This window comes from Tenrec ecaudatus, chromosome 8, assembly GCF_050624435.1.
Source record: "Tenrec ecaudatus isolate mTenEca1 chromosome 8, mTenEca1.hap1, whole genome shotgun sequence".
Lineage (NCBI taxonomy): Eukaryota > Metazoa > Chordata > Mammalia > Afrosoricida > Tenrecidae > Tenrec > Tenrec ecaudatus.
This window is the reverse complement of record NC_134537.1, coordinates 80,038,052-80,055,593: the sequence shown is the minus strand read 5'-3', so window position 1 is coordinate 80,055,593 and position 17,542 is coordinate 80,038,052. Positions and strand designations below refer to the sequence as shown.

General features: G+C 47.6%; 1 protein-coding gene across 1 annotated transcript in view; it reads right to left on the bottom strand.

Annotated features, from left to right (window-relative positions):
* Window positions 1-1,558: 1,558 nt before the first annotated feature.
* Window positions 1,559-17,542, bottom strand: part of XKR6 (XK related 6) — a 339,809-nt gene continuing 323,825 nt past the window's right edge. The window contains exon 3 of the mRNA XM_075556437.1: window positions 1,559-4,379. Coding sequence (XP_075412552.1) covers window positions 3,415-4,379 — 965 coding nt within the window. The 3' untranslated portion in view covers window positions 1,559-3,414. The remainder of the gene's footprint in view (window positions 4,380-17,542) is intronic.

The following is a 17,542-nucleotide window of genomic DNA, read 5'->3' as shown; positions in this document are numbered from 1 at the left end:
CGCACCAGGGGCCCTGTGAACTCCTGCATTGGCTGCCCCAGGCGAGCCAGCTGCCAGCAGCCCCTCTGAAGGGGAGGACTGTGAAGGGGTGGGGGGAAAAGATCACAGATAGTCAATTGTGGGGACCAAAGGAGCGTGTGATTGAATGGGGGCAACAAATGGCAAGAGGCTGCCAAGACAGATGAAAACTCAAGACTGACCGCCCACTCTATTTTTACCCTTGGTCCCTTTCTCCTTCCTCGTTTCCTACGTTACACTTTATTCCTTTTCTTTGCCTCTTCGAAAAGAAGAAGAAAAACAAGATTTCCCAGATGCTGCCTCTAGACGTAGATATTCATTTGATCAGTAAGGTCATGTTCCCAGTGGCTGAGACCCCAGAGGACCCTCCCTGAGGCGGAAGTTAGCATCTTAACTTTTGGCGCTCTAGGTCAAAGTCAGTTCTCTAAGTGTCATGTAAATGTAAGCACACATTCGTGTGAGTGCGCATGCGCGCACACACACACACACACACACACACACACACACACACACACACGCTAGATGTGGAGTACTAAACTAGAGGTGGCAAATAAAGACCGAAGGCTCTGTTGAGATGAAGAGGGAATGAGGAGAAAATAAATGCGAGAAGTAGGAAAATCAACAACCAAGCCCAAGTGGTGAAAGTCCCTCAGGGGTGTGTGGGCGACAGTGTGAAGGTAGCCGGGAGGAGTCCATGGTGACCTGGGCACAGCTCCAGGCCCCAGGCCCCAGGCCCCAGGCCCCAGGCAGACAAGAGCTGGGGCATCAGCAAGCCAGAAGGGGGGCATTCACCTCTCAAAGGGCCTCACCTTCCACAGCCTCAGCAGAGTACACAGTGGAGCTAAGACTCCGTAGGTGAGAGGAATGAACAGGAGACTCATTTCAGGAAAAGCACTCCTGACCAGATTCACTTTCCCAGATGCCAAACGAGGGGCACATGGGGCCTGTCCCTGTGCATGGGCAGAGGGACGCCTCAGACAGGCCTGTGAGGCAGGTTGTCACCAGGCCTCGGGCGCTCTGTTCAGTGTGGCTTCCTTCTGAGGGTGGGTTTGCTCTGTGGCACCTGCTGTCTGGGGACTTCTCAGCGTTCCTGTCCTCCTCCTCCTCCTCAGGGAGAGCCTGAGGGAGGCTGGGAACACTGGGCACCACAAACTTTTCATAATAGTAAATAAAATGAAGGACATCAGACAAAGGAGAGGGCGTTCTGTTTGACAACTGATATTTTAAATGGGTTCTTTTTTCTTCGTAAGCTTTAGGTCAACAATAAAAAGAGTGGGAAAGAGAGTGTATTTGAATAATAACTTGAAAATGAAAAAAAAAACCCACACATTTTTTTAAAAATTCCTCAGCTTTTGAACTTTTCTGAAGAAATGTTCAATGTGAGGCTTTACACTCTAAGCATTTATATCTGGAATTAAAAAAAAACAACCCAAAACTGCAAATACACACAACAAAGACTAACAGTATTTACTTAAAAATATTGTGTGTGTATATATATATATATATATATATATTTATTTATATATATATCTTTTGTGGAGTCTTTATTTTTTTTCTTTTTTGTGATTTTTTTCTTTTCCTTTTTTTTTTTTAAAATTTTGTGCCCAAGTAGAGATATGATGGATTGAGACGATGCCCTAGAACATAAATATTCTTCCAAGGACTAATACTTTGAAAAAGAAATTTTAAATGGTCAAACATACTTACAACACCTCCAGAAATTCAACTTGGTACAATGAGAAAATAAATAATTGAATCAGATCCTCACACAGACAACATGGCCGGTAAGACCCAGAGTATGCTGCTGGTACGAGTCTTGCCATCCAGGGAGGGGCTCATAACACCCTCCCTGTCCCCACCCCCTGCGTTCCCCATGTACACCCCATTGCAACCAAGCCATAACCAGAGTCTTTCTCCTACTAGTTTTTCTGTTTCTGGCAAGACTTTACAGCAGACACACGTACGTATACCAACGTGCTATGAGCACACACACACACACACACACACACACACATCCTGTGCACACAAAATTTCCCATTCAACCCAAATGCACCAAGTGAGCTGAATGATTTTCAGCCAACCACAATGGTGAGAGACAGAAGCACCAAACAGTCTTTGAAATGGGTCAGTTATTACAATTTGACGTTTATATATATATATATATTCTAATTTTCCTCTTTGTGTTAATTTTTTTAAGCACAAATGAAAAATGAAGAATTCTTTCCAGATCAATTTAAGGCTTCCCACCAAATGGAAACAAAAGAGGCCTTACACAGTATCGCAGGTGATAAACACACACCTTTCACGGCTGCTCGATGACAGAGCAAATCATTTTTGCCAGTCACTGATTAGGTATTGTGCCTGTAAATTGATGTCGTTCTTTTTGCTACTATGCTGAGTTTTATTATTACTGATTCTGTTTGATCGCATATATGGGAATCTCCTTTAATTGGCTTCAGAATGCCCTGTCCTTATTGAATTATTGGGGTAGCTATTTGTTTTGTTCTGTTTTGCTTTTCACTGGGAAGCAGGGGTGAGTCTTACTGGATGAATGCTAAAATGGCACATAGTCAGCCTTCAGGAAGCTGATCCAGCTGTTTGCATTTCCAAACAGCTTTTGAGCTTCTTGAAGACTTTGCTAATTGGAATTCAGGACAAGGGAGAAGGGAGCAAAGCTGAAAAGAAGAATGATTTCTATGCTTTTGCTTTTGGTAAATTTGTTTTCTTCAATCCAAGTAATCAGATAGAAAGAATGATTGCTTTGTGTTTTATTGGTTGGTTGGGTTTTGTTCGGTTTCTAGATTGGGTTCATTTTGACTGTTTAATTTTTCTTCTCCTGGTGTGAAAACCACCAGAGAGTTTTGCACGAGGAAATGTGACAGTACTTAATGAAACTCAGCACCTAAGGGCATAAGGCAGTTGAAGGTTTCTTGTTTGTGTTGTTTTGTTTTGTGTTGTTTTGTTTTGTTCTTTCAATCAGCACCAATCCCATAGATGATCTATACTTGGTGTAAGGTATAAAACTTTTTTTTTCCTCTTTTGGAGTGGAGACAACTCCTCCTTCTCCACCCTATAAACCATAGTGTGGGATTTTTCAATACTGTTTCTTATGTGTAAAAAACAAAAGAAAGGTTTTCTTTTTGTTTTTACTTACAAAACATAGAGAATATCTTTGTGTACATACAGCGACTGGAAAGAAAGCTTATCTGAAGGGGTTGTGACTTATTATTATTATCTCTTTTTTTGTACTGGTGGTGGTGGTGGTGGTGGTGGTGGTGGTGGTGGTGGTGGTCATGGTTCTGTGTATTGGGGGAAGGGAGGGTTAAATTTCTTGCACGCGGTGTCTACCGCAAACCCCAACTTCAGGTCCCCTTCTCAACTTGGGTCAGGAGGCTTTCAGAGTGAAGACTCATACTGTAGCAACTCATACAGGAGCGGTCCGTCTCGGTACCGAATGCCGACCGCGGTAGGGGTGACGTACTGCAGAATGTTAATAGTCCTTCTCAGCCTCCTGTCTACGAAATGGGCATCCCAAGCTGGGTATCTCTTCCTTGGCATGTCAATCTTAATGAGGGGCCCTTCTGGGTGGTAAGGGCGCCCCGACGGGGTAGAGGGCCCCATGGGTCTCACTTGGAAAACGGGCAAGCAAGTGTCAGCCGTGAGATCCTCCTGTTGTTCCGTGACGGCTCTGGTGGGCGTGACCTGGGTCCCCCGGTACCCAGGGGTTTGAGGCGCCATGGGCTCAACATCGGGGGGCAAAGGGATGCCCCAGAGCAGCTCGGCACAACAGGAGCTGGCAAAGATCTTAGCTCGTGGCCCCATGGGATGCAGCACACCGTAGTATAAGAGCATCAGTGTGATGCCAGCCACAAAGCCAATAAAGACACAACACAGTGCTGGCACCGCATAGGAGTCAGTGGTCTCCGGGTTTCTGTAAAAATACCAAAGGAACGTCAAGGCAGCGTTCTCGGTCAAGACTATCGTGTAATACGCAAACATTCGATATCGAGTCCGCCCTTCCTTGACGTTAAACCAGCAGAAAATGTACACAATCCCTACCACCATGTTGAAGAGGATCTCCTCCCACTTGGACATGCAGAAGTCTGTTCCGCCATGGATGATCCAGAAGGCCATGGCGCACCAGTGGACCACCACAAAGATCCCGAAGTAGAGCTGGAAGATGGAAGCAAAGAGGGCAAAAGAGATAACTCTGGATGAGATGGTGAAGAGGCGCCAGAAGAGGTGGATGAGGGCCCCTCTGTAGCTCATGCTCTTCTTGTCGTCCCTGGAGTCCCGCAGCAGCTTGTGATAGGAGGCTAGCACCCAAGCCAGGGACATCAGGGAGGTCACAGAGGAGACACCTGCCGGAAAGACACAAACCCACACAGTCAAAACCTTGACCGACCACCGCACACAGCAGGGCCGCTGTCTGAGGAGACGGGCCCACACACCGAGATCTAAAGGAGGAAGGAGAAAGAAACACAGCATCAGGACCAGGCTTGAAAGGCTGAGAGCTGCCGCTCCCTGCGCTGACTGCGCTCACTGTTGGTGGCTCTAAGCTTCGTTTCAATGACTCGGGTTGGAATTTCTGGAGATCTTTGACTCCGGGAGTGAGCTGAGGCTGGTGTACTTGGCCAGGGGGTTGAGAACGAGGGCCACTGGGCTTGTCAGGCAGCAGTGGGTCAGCACGTTGGCCGTGGGCAGCACTGCAGGGGGTTTATCTGTGGGAAACAAGAACTCAGACTGATTTTTGTTGGTCTCCCTTTGCGCTGGCAGCTTGTGTACTTAGAAAAATCCAGCATGGCCCACAGCTTCCTCGCTGTCTCAGTTCCACAATGGTTCTTCCATCAGAGAAAGTTCTGGGAACACTCTGCTTTGGGATCAGTTCACACAGAGCCCCAGGTAGCCCTTTCCTGAACCTTTTCCCTAGGCGCTCGCCTCCATTTACCGCCCTTGTCAAGACTCCGGAATAGCTCTTCTGGTTACTAGGCGAGCCTTTTAAAATTCACTCTGGTCTTCCTTGGCCTCTCCACAAGTGTTGTTGCTTTTGACAGCTAACCACTGCTCAAACCTCCCTTTGACCTTGGCTTGTGAGCACTGGCCTGTTGTTTACCTCCAATTTCAACAGCGAAGTCCCTCGTGGTTCGGGGATGCCCTTTCCCCTCGTGACTGTGGCCAGGGTTCTAGGCCTTTCGCTCGTCATCCCCTGCCTCTCCTCTCCGTGCACAAGTGTTCAGAGAGGTTGGATGCTGCCGATCTCAAGCGACACTTTAGTAACTGCTTTAGGACAACTTGATTGGTAACTGCTTATCTGATGTTTCCAAATATGCATCAGTAAAATCAAAAAGCTATCGGAGTCTCTCTAACACTGCCCAGGAGCAATCATTCCTTAAATGCTCCATTCTCATCTCCTCTCAATCAAGATTCTCCCCTCACCCCTAGATTCTTCCACGGATTACCTCCACTCAGTCAACAAAGCTGACATCTTCCTGAAACTAACTGCAATTGGAGGCCTGAAGGCTTCCCACCAAGTTCCGATCTTCACACCAGGGTTCAGTGTCCCCCACAGCATGCTTCCTGGCTATTGTCTTTCTTAAGGCCAAAGGTCAGATCCAAGAGCCACATTCAGTCTGTAAGATACAATTAAGCTGCTTAGAGCTCCAGTCTTCCATTTGTCCTTGCTGGTTCTACGCCCACCTTCCCATTCCTTCCCAACCCCCCATGTAGAATCAAAGGCCGAGGTCATTTGACACTCTGCCTAGCCTTGCCCTTGCTTCTCCATCTCACACAGTCCCTCTTCCCACCATTTCAAGGAGATGCTCAGATTTTCAGCTTGCAGAATGTTTTGAGAATGATGGTGGCAACAAATGTACAAATGTGTTTGACACAATGGATGGATGTATGGATTGTGATAATTGTACAATCCCCAATAAAATGATTTTAAAAATAAATAAAGAAACAATAAAACACAAAATCAAAATAAAGTGGTAATAATAAAAAGTAATAATAGAGTCTGGTAATCAGAACAAACCTTTTGGATCAGCATAGGAGCAATCTGAATGGCTTACTGCTACACTGAGTTTGCTATGCTCCTGTAATAACAATGAAGAGCAAACTAAATAGAAGAGAAAGAATCCCAGTTTCTCCATGAACTGACTTATGAAGGTGCCCAATGGGCACTGATAGTGATTTCCCCCTCATTTCCTAGCTGTAAGGTTGGCAGTTTGAAACCACCAGCTGCTTCTCAGGAGGATGGGGTGTTCTAATTCCGTAAAGAGGCACAGGGGCAGTTCTACCTCATCCTTTGTCTTGTTAGGAGTTGGAATCTACTATATGGCAGTGAGTTTTCTCTGAAACATCATGAACACATCCCTGAGATACCCCACTTCTCAGGTTTCTCTGAGCTGTCTTGATGACATCACCCTCTCTTGATGAACTCTTGATGTACATAGTGACACCGCATGGCGGGACTGTTGTCAGTGCTCTCCAGTTGGCCAACTCGGGGAGGCTGTGTGCACAAAGGAATAAGACGCTTGGCATCCATAGGATGTTCGTAGGGGGGTTTCAAAAGTAGACCTCCAGGGCATTCTTCCTAGTCTATTTTAGTCTGGAAGTTCCACTCTAACCTGTTGGACATCAGAGGACTATGCTGGTCTCCACTAATACAGCTGTGGTGTCTGTGCTTGAGTTGCACTGGTTGGGGATTAAACCCAGGTCTCCTGAATGGATGGCCAGATCTGAAAAACATCACCCTCTGACATGGAGAAGATGTTTGCCAAATGTTGCAAGATATCACTGCTCAGGCTGAGCGGGCCTTGCTAAAGAGTTCCACACAAGACCATTATTCTGACCAGTAGCCCGGGGAGCCTGCTGACAAACTGATGGCCAGCCTCTATCTCATATCTTTGTCTCATCTTGTCTCATTCCCCACCCCCCACCAAGGTATGAGTCATCAGGCATTATGTCCAGGAGGAGCTTTATAGACACATTCAACAGGAGAGAGCTGGCTCACCCAAATCACTAACCATCATTAACAGGCTCCCCAAAGCCTGACCCCAGAACAGTGTTCTCAGGATATCATGCCGCTCTGCTTTTTCCATTCTTTCTGCCCTTTAGGAGCACAGCCTCCCAGAAACCCCCTGGGGATCACCTTTACCCATGGTCATGGGAATGAAGGCCATTAGCCTTCTGTAGTGTGGTGTCTGTCTGGAGTCCAGTCACTTCCCCGTAGGGCTTTGAATTTCAAGCCCTACCTTTGTCATTGTGAAAATGCTCCAAGTTACAGGGAAAGACAGGCAAGGGGAGATTTCTGACACCTGGCCCATGTGCCAGAGTGTTGGAGCAGAGCCCATCCAAGACCACAGAGAATGCAATTGACTGGAAGCTCCCGTCTCCTAGGAGCTGGCATGGCTGACAGCACACAGGAAGGAGCATGAGTGGTGCTTCCCAATCATCTCCTGCCAGCTCTTCCAGCCAGCCTCAGGGGCCAGGAAGAGCCTATGGGGGAGGGTGATTGCCTCAGGTGGTCAGAACCTCGAGCCTTGCCATTCAGAGAGAGATTGAGAGAGAGAGAGAGAGAACGGGCACTATTGGAGGCCTGAATAATTGATTTCCAGAAAGAAGACCAGAAAACCAGATCCACTTTACTGGATGCTTAACAGAGAGAGAGAGAGTGACTTTAATTCTCCAGGGAACCAATGATGGAAAGCTATTACATAGTTTTGTTTTGAATCTTCCCTGTCTGTAATATTGGGCACACTGTTGGGTCTGGGCAGTGGCCCAATGCCCCGGGCTTGGTCCCTTCTGCGCATTTTCCCTGCATGAAGCCTTTGGTCTTACAAACCCACGGGGCTGTAAGTGAAACTCTTCTGCAGCAACAACGGGGCAGCCTCCAGGCACAGGGACTCGGGCAGCCAGCTGGTGCTAGGGACTCAAATTGGGGCAGTAGCAGGACAGAAGGTGCACTCCTTTCTCTGAAAGCTCCTTCGCATTTGGGGGCATCCATAGCCCCAATCTAAGAACACTTGGCTCTTAGGGCACGGTCCTGCTTGGGGCTCGCCTTAACTGAAGATATGGGTGCTGCAGCATAACGAGGTCCCTGGCGATCAGAAAGAATCACTTCAGGAGTCTTAAAAGCTCGTCTTCAAGGAATCAGCCATTTAAGTGAGGCATCAACTAAGTCCCCATGAAAGAAGAAGCCTGTGCGATCCAAACATTGAAAATAATGACATTCAAATCCAAAGGAGGAACCAGTATCAAAGTGTCAATTCTGATCATTCAGTTTGCAGTAGGCTGTGGAGAACAGTGGAAACCCAAAATCGATTTGTTGGGTTCCCCCATGGATTAAGCCTTTGGTGAATCCCCTCTAGCCATAAGCCAGGGATGTGAAGAGCGTAGCTCTCAGACAGAGGACACTGGGAAGTTGATTATGGAAGATGTAGTTAGTTCAAGTGTAACCCCTTATCATCTGATCTTCTCCTCTGACTCATTTTTAAAGTTGTTTCCGTTTTCAATACTTTCTGCTTTCTTTTCCATTGAGGTTTCTCTTTGATTTGTTTGGTTACAACTATTGGCTTTTGTTTGCTTGCTTGTTTGCTTGCTTCCTGATTGGGTTTTGTACCATTTTCTGTATGTGAAGTCCAGGATAGGCAAATCAACAGAGATAGAAACTGCATGAATCATTACTTAAGGTCATGGCGGGGGGAGGTTGGGGGCAAATGGGGAGCTAACAGCAATGAGTTAGAGAAGAAACTTCTGGAATTGATTGTGGTGATGATTGCCCCCATCTTCCTAGTGTGATCGAACGGTTAAAGTCCATGACATGTGAAGTATCTGCCAATAAAACGATTTAAAGAATGAATAGATGAATAAAAACTCCTGGTCTTGTGCCTGGTTGCCCTGGAGAACAATAAGCAAGGTTATCAGAGTATTTACATGTATGTGTCAGGCACCAGACAAATGTTTTACATGCACTATCTTATTGACAATAACCCTACGAAGCAGGTACGCTGTTTGGTTCCAACTTTTCAGATGAAGACGCCTGGGCAATGTGGTCAATCCGTGCATCTATGGAGAGGTAGAATGAGGAGTGGAATACAGTTATTATCTCAAAAAGAAGTTTCTGTGAAGCGATTCTCCAGCTACCAACCTCTATCAGGGAGGAGGTCAGGGGAGGGCAAAGAAAGTTCCAGGCACGCTGAGTGCGAGAGATGTGAATCCTTTGCCAAGAGCGGGAAGTGTCATCTCTGAGGGTATCTGAAAGAGGCCCTTGATTCACAAGCTGCAAACAGACTTTGAATTCTATTCAGCCTCCCTTAGGACGGTATAACATAAGCCACTAAGAGTGAGGGGATTCCAATAGAATTAAGTGAGATCTGCCCCAGTGTTAAGTGAGTAATCTTCCAAGGCCTGCCGTGGAGGAGGCGTTTACAGGGCTTTCCCTCTCTGCAGTGGCTCACTTGGACGATGTTCTGCCTCACCTGAGGTCAACCCCAAAGTCAATGCACTCTCCCAGAATGACCCAAACTTCGAGCAGGCTATGGAGTGGGTACTTTAGGTCCCCCACTGACATTTCAGGACAGGCTTGGAAGTATTCCTGATTGGTTCCCACGGAGGATTCCATCACCTTCTGCATTCCAAAGATCAAGTTGGAAATTGTTAAGCACTTCACGTTCAGCTGTGACAAATTCTGGGCAGTGACCTTCACGGCTTTGGCTGCCTCGCTTTCCATGGTGCAAAAAGGTGGGGCCTGCAGTTTGCCAACAGAGCTGACCAGAGCCCAGCCCAGGCCTTGGGAAAGTCCCTAAGTTGTAGCCTCCTGGGAAAAGAGAGCCTTGGGGCTCTGACCCAGCTGCTAAGGTTTCTAGAAATGCTGGGACCATCCCCTATGCTCAAGGAGCAGAGCAGGAGATGCTCAAACCTGTGGTTGGACACCCCTCACACAGGAGATGCAATGGTCAGGGAAGGGCTAATATGGTGATCTCAACGCAATGTCCAAGGGTTACTGCCAGGACGACAGCATGGGAACATAGCAAAATGTCCCATCAGGGAGAAGCATAGGGACAGGGTTCCTGGGACTCTACAGTACAATGGAAGGAGACGAAGTAGAAGAGTCAGAAGAGCCAATTCTGGTGCAGGAGGGAGGCTCAGCGGCATCAGTAGGTTCAGCATCAGGAAGGGAAAGGGAGGCTGGGGTGTAGCCAGAACAAGGCAGGGCCACTGGTCCAGGAAGGCCAAGGAGGAAGCCCATGGGAGCCCTGATACATTGCCAGAAAGGAACCCCAAAGGAGAAAACAGAATCACCAGAACCCCCCACAGAGAGCTGTGGTCAGTCATAAGAATATCTCATTCACTGCCAGCAAGTTGGTGCTGATTCCAAGCAATCCTACAGGACAGGATAGAACTGCCCTTGTGGACTTCTGAGACTGTGAGTCTTCACAGGTGTAGAAAGCCTCATCTTTCTCATCTTTCGTGGCTGGTGGGTTCAAACTGCTGACCCGGTAGTTAGCAGCCCAACAGGTAACCCATTATGCCACCAAGGTTCCCAGAAGAACATCTAGAGTTGGCTAGTATCTCCCTCCAAGCAGAAAGGTTGGGATTTTGTTGTGCAGAGTGTACTGTGAAGTTCAGGTCTGCAACTCATTGGAACCACACAGCTCCCTACCCTACATTCTCTCTAGATGTTATCCCACGTCTCTTGGTCTCTTCTCATCGATGGCCCTCAAGAGTAGACTAATTGCTATTTACTTTGCTTCTGATTACCTCTACCAACCAATCCCTAGTACAACATTTGAAGGTCTGATTGTGTGTGGTACCTCTCTCGGTAAATCCCCGGGTAACAGTTGGTATTTTCAGTGTGTTCTTCCACCTTCATCTGTAGTGTTCTCTTGCTGGCTCTCCGACCACCATCTTGTGAGTTCCCGATGGCATCCTTTTCCTGTTGGACTCCTTATCCCACTTTACAGATTCGGACATGGAAACGGATGGTGACACAGTTGGATGCGGTCACGGCCGCTGTCTGACGTTTTAGAATCACCTGACTGGGAAGGCACAGTACCCTCTGGGGGAGTCCTGATGATGTAGGTCAGGAGTCTGAACCCACCAGCCTCTCGGCGGGAGAAAGACGAGGATCTCTGCTTCTGTAAAAGCTCTACAGCCTTCGGGGGGAAATCCTACTCTGTCCCAATCGCTATGCGTTGGAATCGACTCCACAGCAGCGAGTACCCCAGTCACCTGGCTCTTCTTCGGTCCCCCTAAGTAGGAAACACACTTAGCTGTTATTTGTCTGGCTGCATCTCAAGGACACCTCTTCCTCCTTTAGCGCTTGCATTCCCCCTTCTTTCCAGGACACCGGTGCTTAGGGTAGTTTGTATTTTCCCCTATAAAGTCTATTGTAGAGAGGCATTTCATTTCTTTCCAGGCATCAAAGGTTTCTCTATCTTCTTACATGAAAAACAGCCCAGTATCTTCTTGGAAATATTCCCAGAAAAAGATAAGGCAGCTGGTGTACCACCTCTCTCGGTATCACTGACTGTCTCCTTCCCTCACCTCCACCCAGGGACACAGCCAGGCAGTGATGTCACAGAGTTCATTCCTGTATAGCCAAGAACATAAGTGTCATAGATGCCTGCTGTGCGCCTGGCTCCAAGACGTTAAGCAACTTGGTCAAGGTCACTTAGCTAATGGGAAACTGCGTGAACGCTGAAACCCGGGCCCATTTGATTTCCCAGAGTCAGCATCAGTGGTGTACTGGTGCCCGATCATTCTGGCTCACACGAGCGAAATGTTAAAATTTCAGGAATTGTTGGAGCTAGTGAATGTCATGTTGGAAGTTTGAAATTGACCAGGATGGGAATATTTACACCCAGAAATTGGCTAAACGCTACAAATCAGTCCCCAAACCCTGCTGAGAGCCAGTTGTTAAACATGTTCCGGGACACCGCTGCTCAGGAACCCCTGTCCTTCTTGAACAGCAAGATGGGTGTCTGTGTACGTTCAATGGGCATTGCCCCGTTGGGCCCTTCTCCATCCTCCAGTGCCATTGTGCTGTGGCTAGTTGCTGTCAAGTCGACTCGTTCTCAGGGAAACCTCATTTAAAATGGACTGAACCTTAAGCAGTCTTGTGCCAGCCATGATATTTGGATTGTTTGAGCCCATTGTTTAGGCTACAGTGTCCATTTATCTAATTGGGGGTTTCCCTCGCCTTTGCCAACCTTCCACTTTACCAGCCATGAGGGCCTTTCCTAGTGATTGGTCCTTCCTGATGATGTGCCCAAAGGAAATGAAGTGGTTTCTTGCCATCCTTGCTTGTAAGGAGCATTCTGGTTGTATTCATGCCAACAATGGCTGGTGCCTTACTGCTGGGCAGTAAGATGCACTCTTCATGCATGCACTTTGGTCATCCTTGCTCAGTTCCAACTCGGAGCAAAACCAGGCCCAGGCCTATACCATCCTCATAATCGTTATATCGAGTCCATTGTTGCAGCCACTGTGTCAGTCCATCTCCGGGAGGGTCTTTCTCTTTTTGCCGTCTCTCTAGAAAGGATGATGCTCTCTTCCAGGGACTGGTTTCTCCTGATAACGTGTCCAGAATATGTGACATGTCTTTCCTGGCTGCCATTCTAGATTATCTCCCTTAAAACGACTGTGTAAGCAACAAAGACAGCCGATCCCCCTTTAAGTTAAAGTCTAACAGCGTTCTTGGACTGCACAGTCTTTTGCATGTGCATGCCCCTTTCTCCTGCTAGCTCGTCTCGTGGTTCTCTCACCCTCCTCTGCCCCAGACACATTGGCCTCCCTCCCGACGGGGCTCCCAGCCCTCCAGGAACTCTCCCACCCCTGTCTGAAATGCTCTTCCCTCAGATAATTCAGAAACTCTCTGCCATCCAGTCCATTCCAACTCATGGCAACGGTGGTCATTACATCATCTGGTGTCAGTTTGAGGATTCAGAGAGTAGGGGTGGAGTCCAGGTCATACCCAATGAGGCCTCTCGGTGGGCATGGCCTTCTCCTGAGGATTCTGGGAACTCTGGCATTCTTCCCTGGAGACGGGAGACACACACACTCTCTCTCTGCTCACTCTCTGCAAGACAACTGTGGAGAAGACACATGGAGAGAGGCTGATGGAGCAAGACCTCTGGAGCCGGAGAAGCTATGTGGAGAGCCCTGTCAGTGCTGAGATGCTTACGATGCCACTGGATCCATAAGAATTCCCACCCACTGGCCTGCGATCTTCCTGCATTCCGCATCGTTGCACGTGTTTCATGAGTCTGAAGAGGACTTTATTGATTGGTATCAGACGGATGGGCTAATATCAGACATATAGACTTGATTTAGACTGGGCTGGGATGTTTTCTCAATATTCAATTGATCTTGTATATAAACCCCTTTCTTAGATACATAAAAGTGTCTAAGACTTTGTTGCTCTAGTCTACCTGGACTAACACAAAACCCAAAGGGACAGGGTAGAACTGCCCTTGTGATATCTGAGACTTAACTCTTTAAGGGAGCAGAAAGCCTCATCTTTCTCCCAGGCACCTTCAGATAGCCACGTGTTGTGCCTTTAAGCAAATGCCATCTTCTTTTCACTGAGCTTTGTCCTCAGAGATCAGCTTCTCGTGGAGGCTTTCCCCGACCATCCTATTTAAACAGCAGTCGCCTATCATGTCCTTGCTGTCCATTCCACCATCGCACTTCCCAGTCTTGAGACACTTGTTTGGGGTTTGCATGTGTTGAGTTCACATGAACCTGGAAGCATGGTAACTTTTGGAGGGAAGGGTCTAGATGTATCAGACATTGTATGCGAAAGTGGTGGTGGGGCTGGTGGTGGTGAGACTGGTCATGAATGGGTTCAGAGCCATCCTTGGATTTGAAAATGGGCCCATGGAGAGAGGGACTTGTGCTTCAAGCGGCCACCACAACTCCTTCCCATCCTCCCTCGGGTGAGAAGGAGAGCTCCTCTGGGAGTCCCCCTGATACTGTGTCCACGGCACAAAAACGTAGTGAGAAGCAAAGGAACTCACATTTGTTGAACACTGGGAGCCACATCAAGTTTTGCAGATGTGGTTTCACTCAAGCCTGACAATAATCCACGAGGCTAACAGTGAGTATCTCCGTTTTATAGAAGAGGGAATGGAGGTCCAGAAAGAGAACAGAAATGTTTTAAAATTACAAGATTGGCAAACTTGGGAGTCTAGGGTGCAAACCCACTAGACTCAACTCCAGAGTCCCAACCCCTGTGAGGTTCAAAGCCTATAATCTCTCAGGGGTCCCTTCTTCAGTGGATGCAAACCTAAGCTCCTATTCATGGTACCCACAGCCTCCATGTCTAGGCCCTGCTCTCAGCCCTGGGTTCAAGATCTAGAATCTTTTTTTTAGGATCACTTTTCTCTCTATTAAATCCAGCTATTGCGGTCCATATTCAACCCTTCTCTCTCCCTCTCTTTTTAAAAATCATTTTATTGGGGGTGGTACAACTCTGATCACAATCCATACATCCATCCATTGCATCAAGTACTTTTGTACATTTGTTTCCCTCATCATTCTCAAAACATTTGCTTCCTACTTGAGCCCTTGGTATCCACTCCTCGTCTTTTCCCTTCCCTCCCTCCCCCTCCCCCATGAATCCTTGATGATTTAGAAATTATTGTTATTTTGTCATATCTTACACTGTCCGACATCTCCCTTCACCTACTTTTCTGTTGTCCGTTTCCCAGGGAGGAGGTTATATGTAGATCCTTGTAATCGGTTCCCCTTTTCCACACCACCTTCCCTCCATCCTCCCGGTATCGCCACTCTCACCACTGGTCCTGAGGGGTTCATCTGTCCTGGATTCCCTGTGTTTCTAGTTCTAATCTATACCAGTGTACATCCTCTGGTCTAGCTGGATTTGTGAGGTAGAATTGGGATGATGATAGTGGCAGGGAGGAAGCATTCAAGAACTACAGGAAAATTGTATGTTTCATCATTGCTACACTGTACCCTGACTGGTTCGTCTCCTTCCACATGGTCCTTCTGCAAGGGGATGTCCAATTTCCCACAGATGGGCCCTGGGTCCCCACTCCACCTCATTCACAATGCTACAATTTTTTTCTTTTTGACTTTTGATGCCTGATACCTGATCCCTTCTATACCTTTTGATCTCACAGGCTGGTGGGCTTCTTCCATGTGGGCTTTGTTGTTTTTCAGCTAGATGGCCGCCTATTTATCTTCAAACCTTTAAGACCCCAGACACTATATCTTTTGATAGCCGGGCACCATCAGCTTTCTTCACCACTTTTGCTTATGCACCTGCTTTGTCTTCAGCAAGGATCTAGTAATCTTAATCCATTCACAGTGGCAGGAGAAAAACGTGTTTGTGTGTACACACTCCAAAGCGATGGCCATAATGTACCATTTTCCTTCCAGGTGATGTTGAGAATCTTGCCCATTTCCTCATCTGTAAAAAGACAGTACTCATGGAATGCTCCTTCTTAGGCTACTGTAAAGATCCAAAGAGAAATGACTGGAGAAGGGGTCCGTTCAGAGCCTGCTACATAGCAAAGTACTGTTATAGGTTATGAGTGGGTGTGAATACAGAGTCACTATTCACCAACACACAGGGAGCCCACTCTGGCAATGGAGTGGGTTATGCGTTGGGCTGCTAACCACAAGGTCAGCAGTTCAAAACTACATGGGGAAAAAATGAGGCTTTCTAATTCTCCTCTGTCATACAGACTCGATGGCAGTGAGTTTGGTTTTGAGACCCGCCAGCGCATTGGATGTTGTGTTGCCTCGTTGTTCTTGTTTGTGCTGTTCCTTTTACCTAGAAGAGCTTGCTCTACTTTCTTGGCTTGGCCACTTCTTGCTCATCCTTCAGAATCCAGTCCAGATACCATCTTCAAAGACTCCCCTCTCATTCCCTTGGGATGGATTGGTACCACCTATACGCCCTTCATACCACCTTGCACACTCCTCTTGGATCATCACTGTTGTTAGTGACACTTCTGTTGACTTTCTATCTTCTTCCCTTAATTATTACTTCTTGAGGATGGAGCTAACATTTATTCATGTAAGCTCTGTGACTAGCATAGACGAATCCCCTGCAAATATTCCTGTTAACATCACCTTACACGGAAGAAGAAACTTCATGGGTGTGATTAGATTAAAGATTTTGAGATGGGGCGATTATCCTGGCCAATATACTCAAGGGTTTCTTGTAGGAAAGAGGCAGTCCATCTGAGGGACAGAAGACAATGGGACAACAAAAGCAACATGGGAGTGAAATTGGAAGATGCTGTGCCAATGGCTTTGAAGACGGAGGAAACAGCCCTAAGAGCCTGAGAAGGCAAGTCATGAGGGTCCCTGGGGCCTCGGGGTGGAGTGTGATTCAAATCCAGGAAACCTATCCCATACTTCTGAGGTCCAAACTGTAAGATGATAAACGTGTGTTGTTCTAAGCCATTAAGTCTGTCCCGGTTGCTACAGCAACAAGAGGAAATGGGTACAGCACACAAGGTAGACGTAGCTGCGCAATTCACACCACTCTGTTCTGCTGGCCAGAGTACACCAGAGCAGATAGCAGAATGACAATGTGGTGAATCTGAATGGGGTCGGGCATCAGTCAGCCTTCCACATGCACCAGCCCCTCTTGGACATCAGGGAAGTGGTTCTCGACCAGGGGTGCAATGCCTGGAGACAGTTTTGGTCATCACCACCGGTGTGGCAAGGAGACATGCTTACGCTTCCGGCATCTCATGAGGGAGAGGCTAAGGATGCTGTCAAACATCCTACTAAGCACAGGGCAGCTCCCCACCCCACCCCTCCCCACCCAACAAAGATGTATTTTTGCTTCAAATAAAAAATAGGGCTGAGCTGAGGAAGCCCTGCGATAGGACATTCCCATCTGAATAGTTGGCAGTTTGAAACCAGCAGCAGCAACTCAGGAGAAAGACTGGGCTTGCTACTCCTGTAAACAGCTATAGTCTCAGAAACCCACAAGGGGTTGCTCTGAGTCAGCCTTGACTCTATGGCAGTGAGAATGTTCCATGTAGATGTCCCTACACATTTGGAGACTTAGGCTTTCTGAGGAGTCCCGTCACCCACCACACCCCACCCTTGTGAAGTGTTCAGTACCTTCAAGAGACCCATGAGGTAAACAAGGCCCAGCCCCACTCAGTGACCCCGGAAGAGCACTGGAGAATGGCTTCTCTCCCAGTCAGAGGCCTCTGGTTGCCCAGCCCCCACCAGTGGACAAAGAGTGGTTGGTTGGTCTTTAAAGCAGAAGCTATTGGCCAATGTTAAAGTTTTGATCCCCGAATGCATCTCTCCTGTGACAGCTGAGAGAGTTGAAGCCTAGGAGTGACACCACAGTGGCTCTACTGTGCATTTCACCTTTCATCCCAAACCCAAACCACTGCCCGTGAGTGGATTCTGACCCAAAGGGACCCTCTTTAGTGCTTCTGTGCCTCCGGATCTTTACGGGAGCAGACAGCCTCATCTTTCCCTCCCACAGCGACTGGCAGTTTTGAACCACTGACTTTGTGAT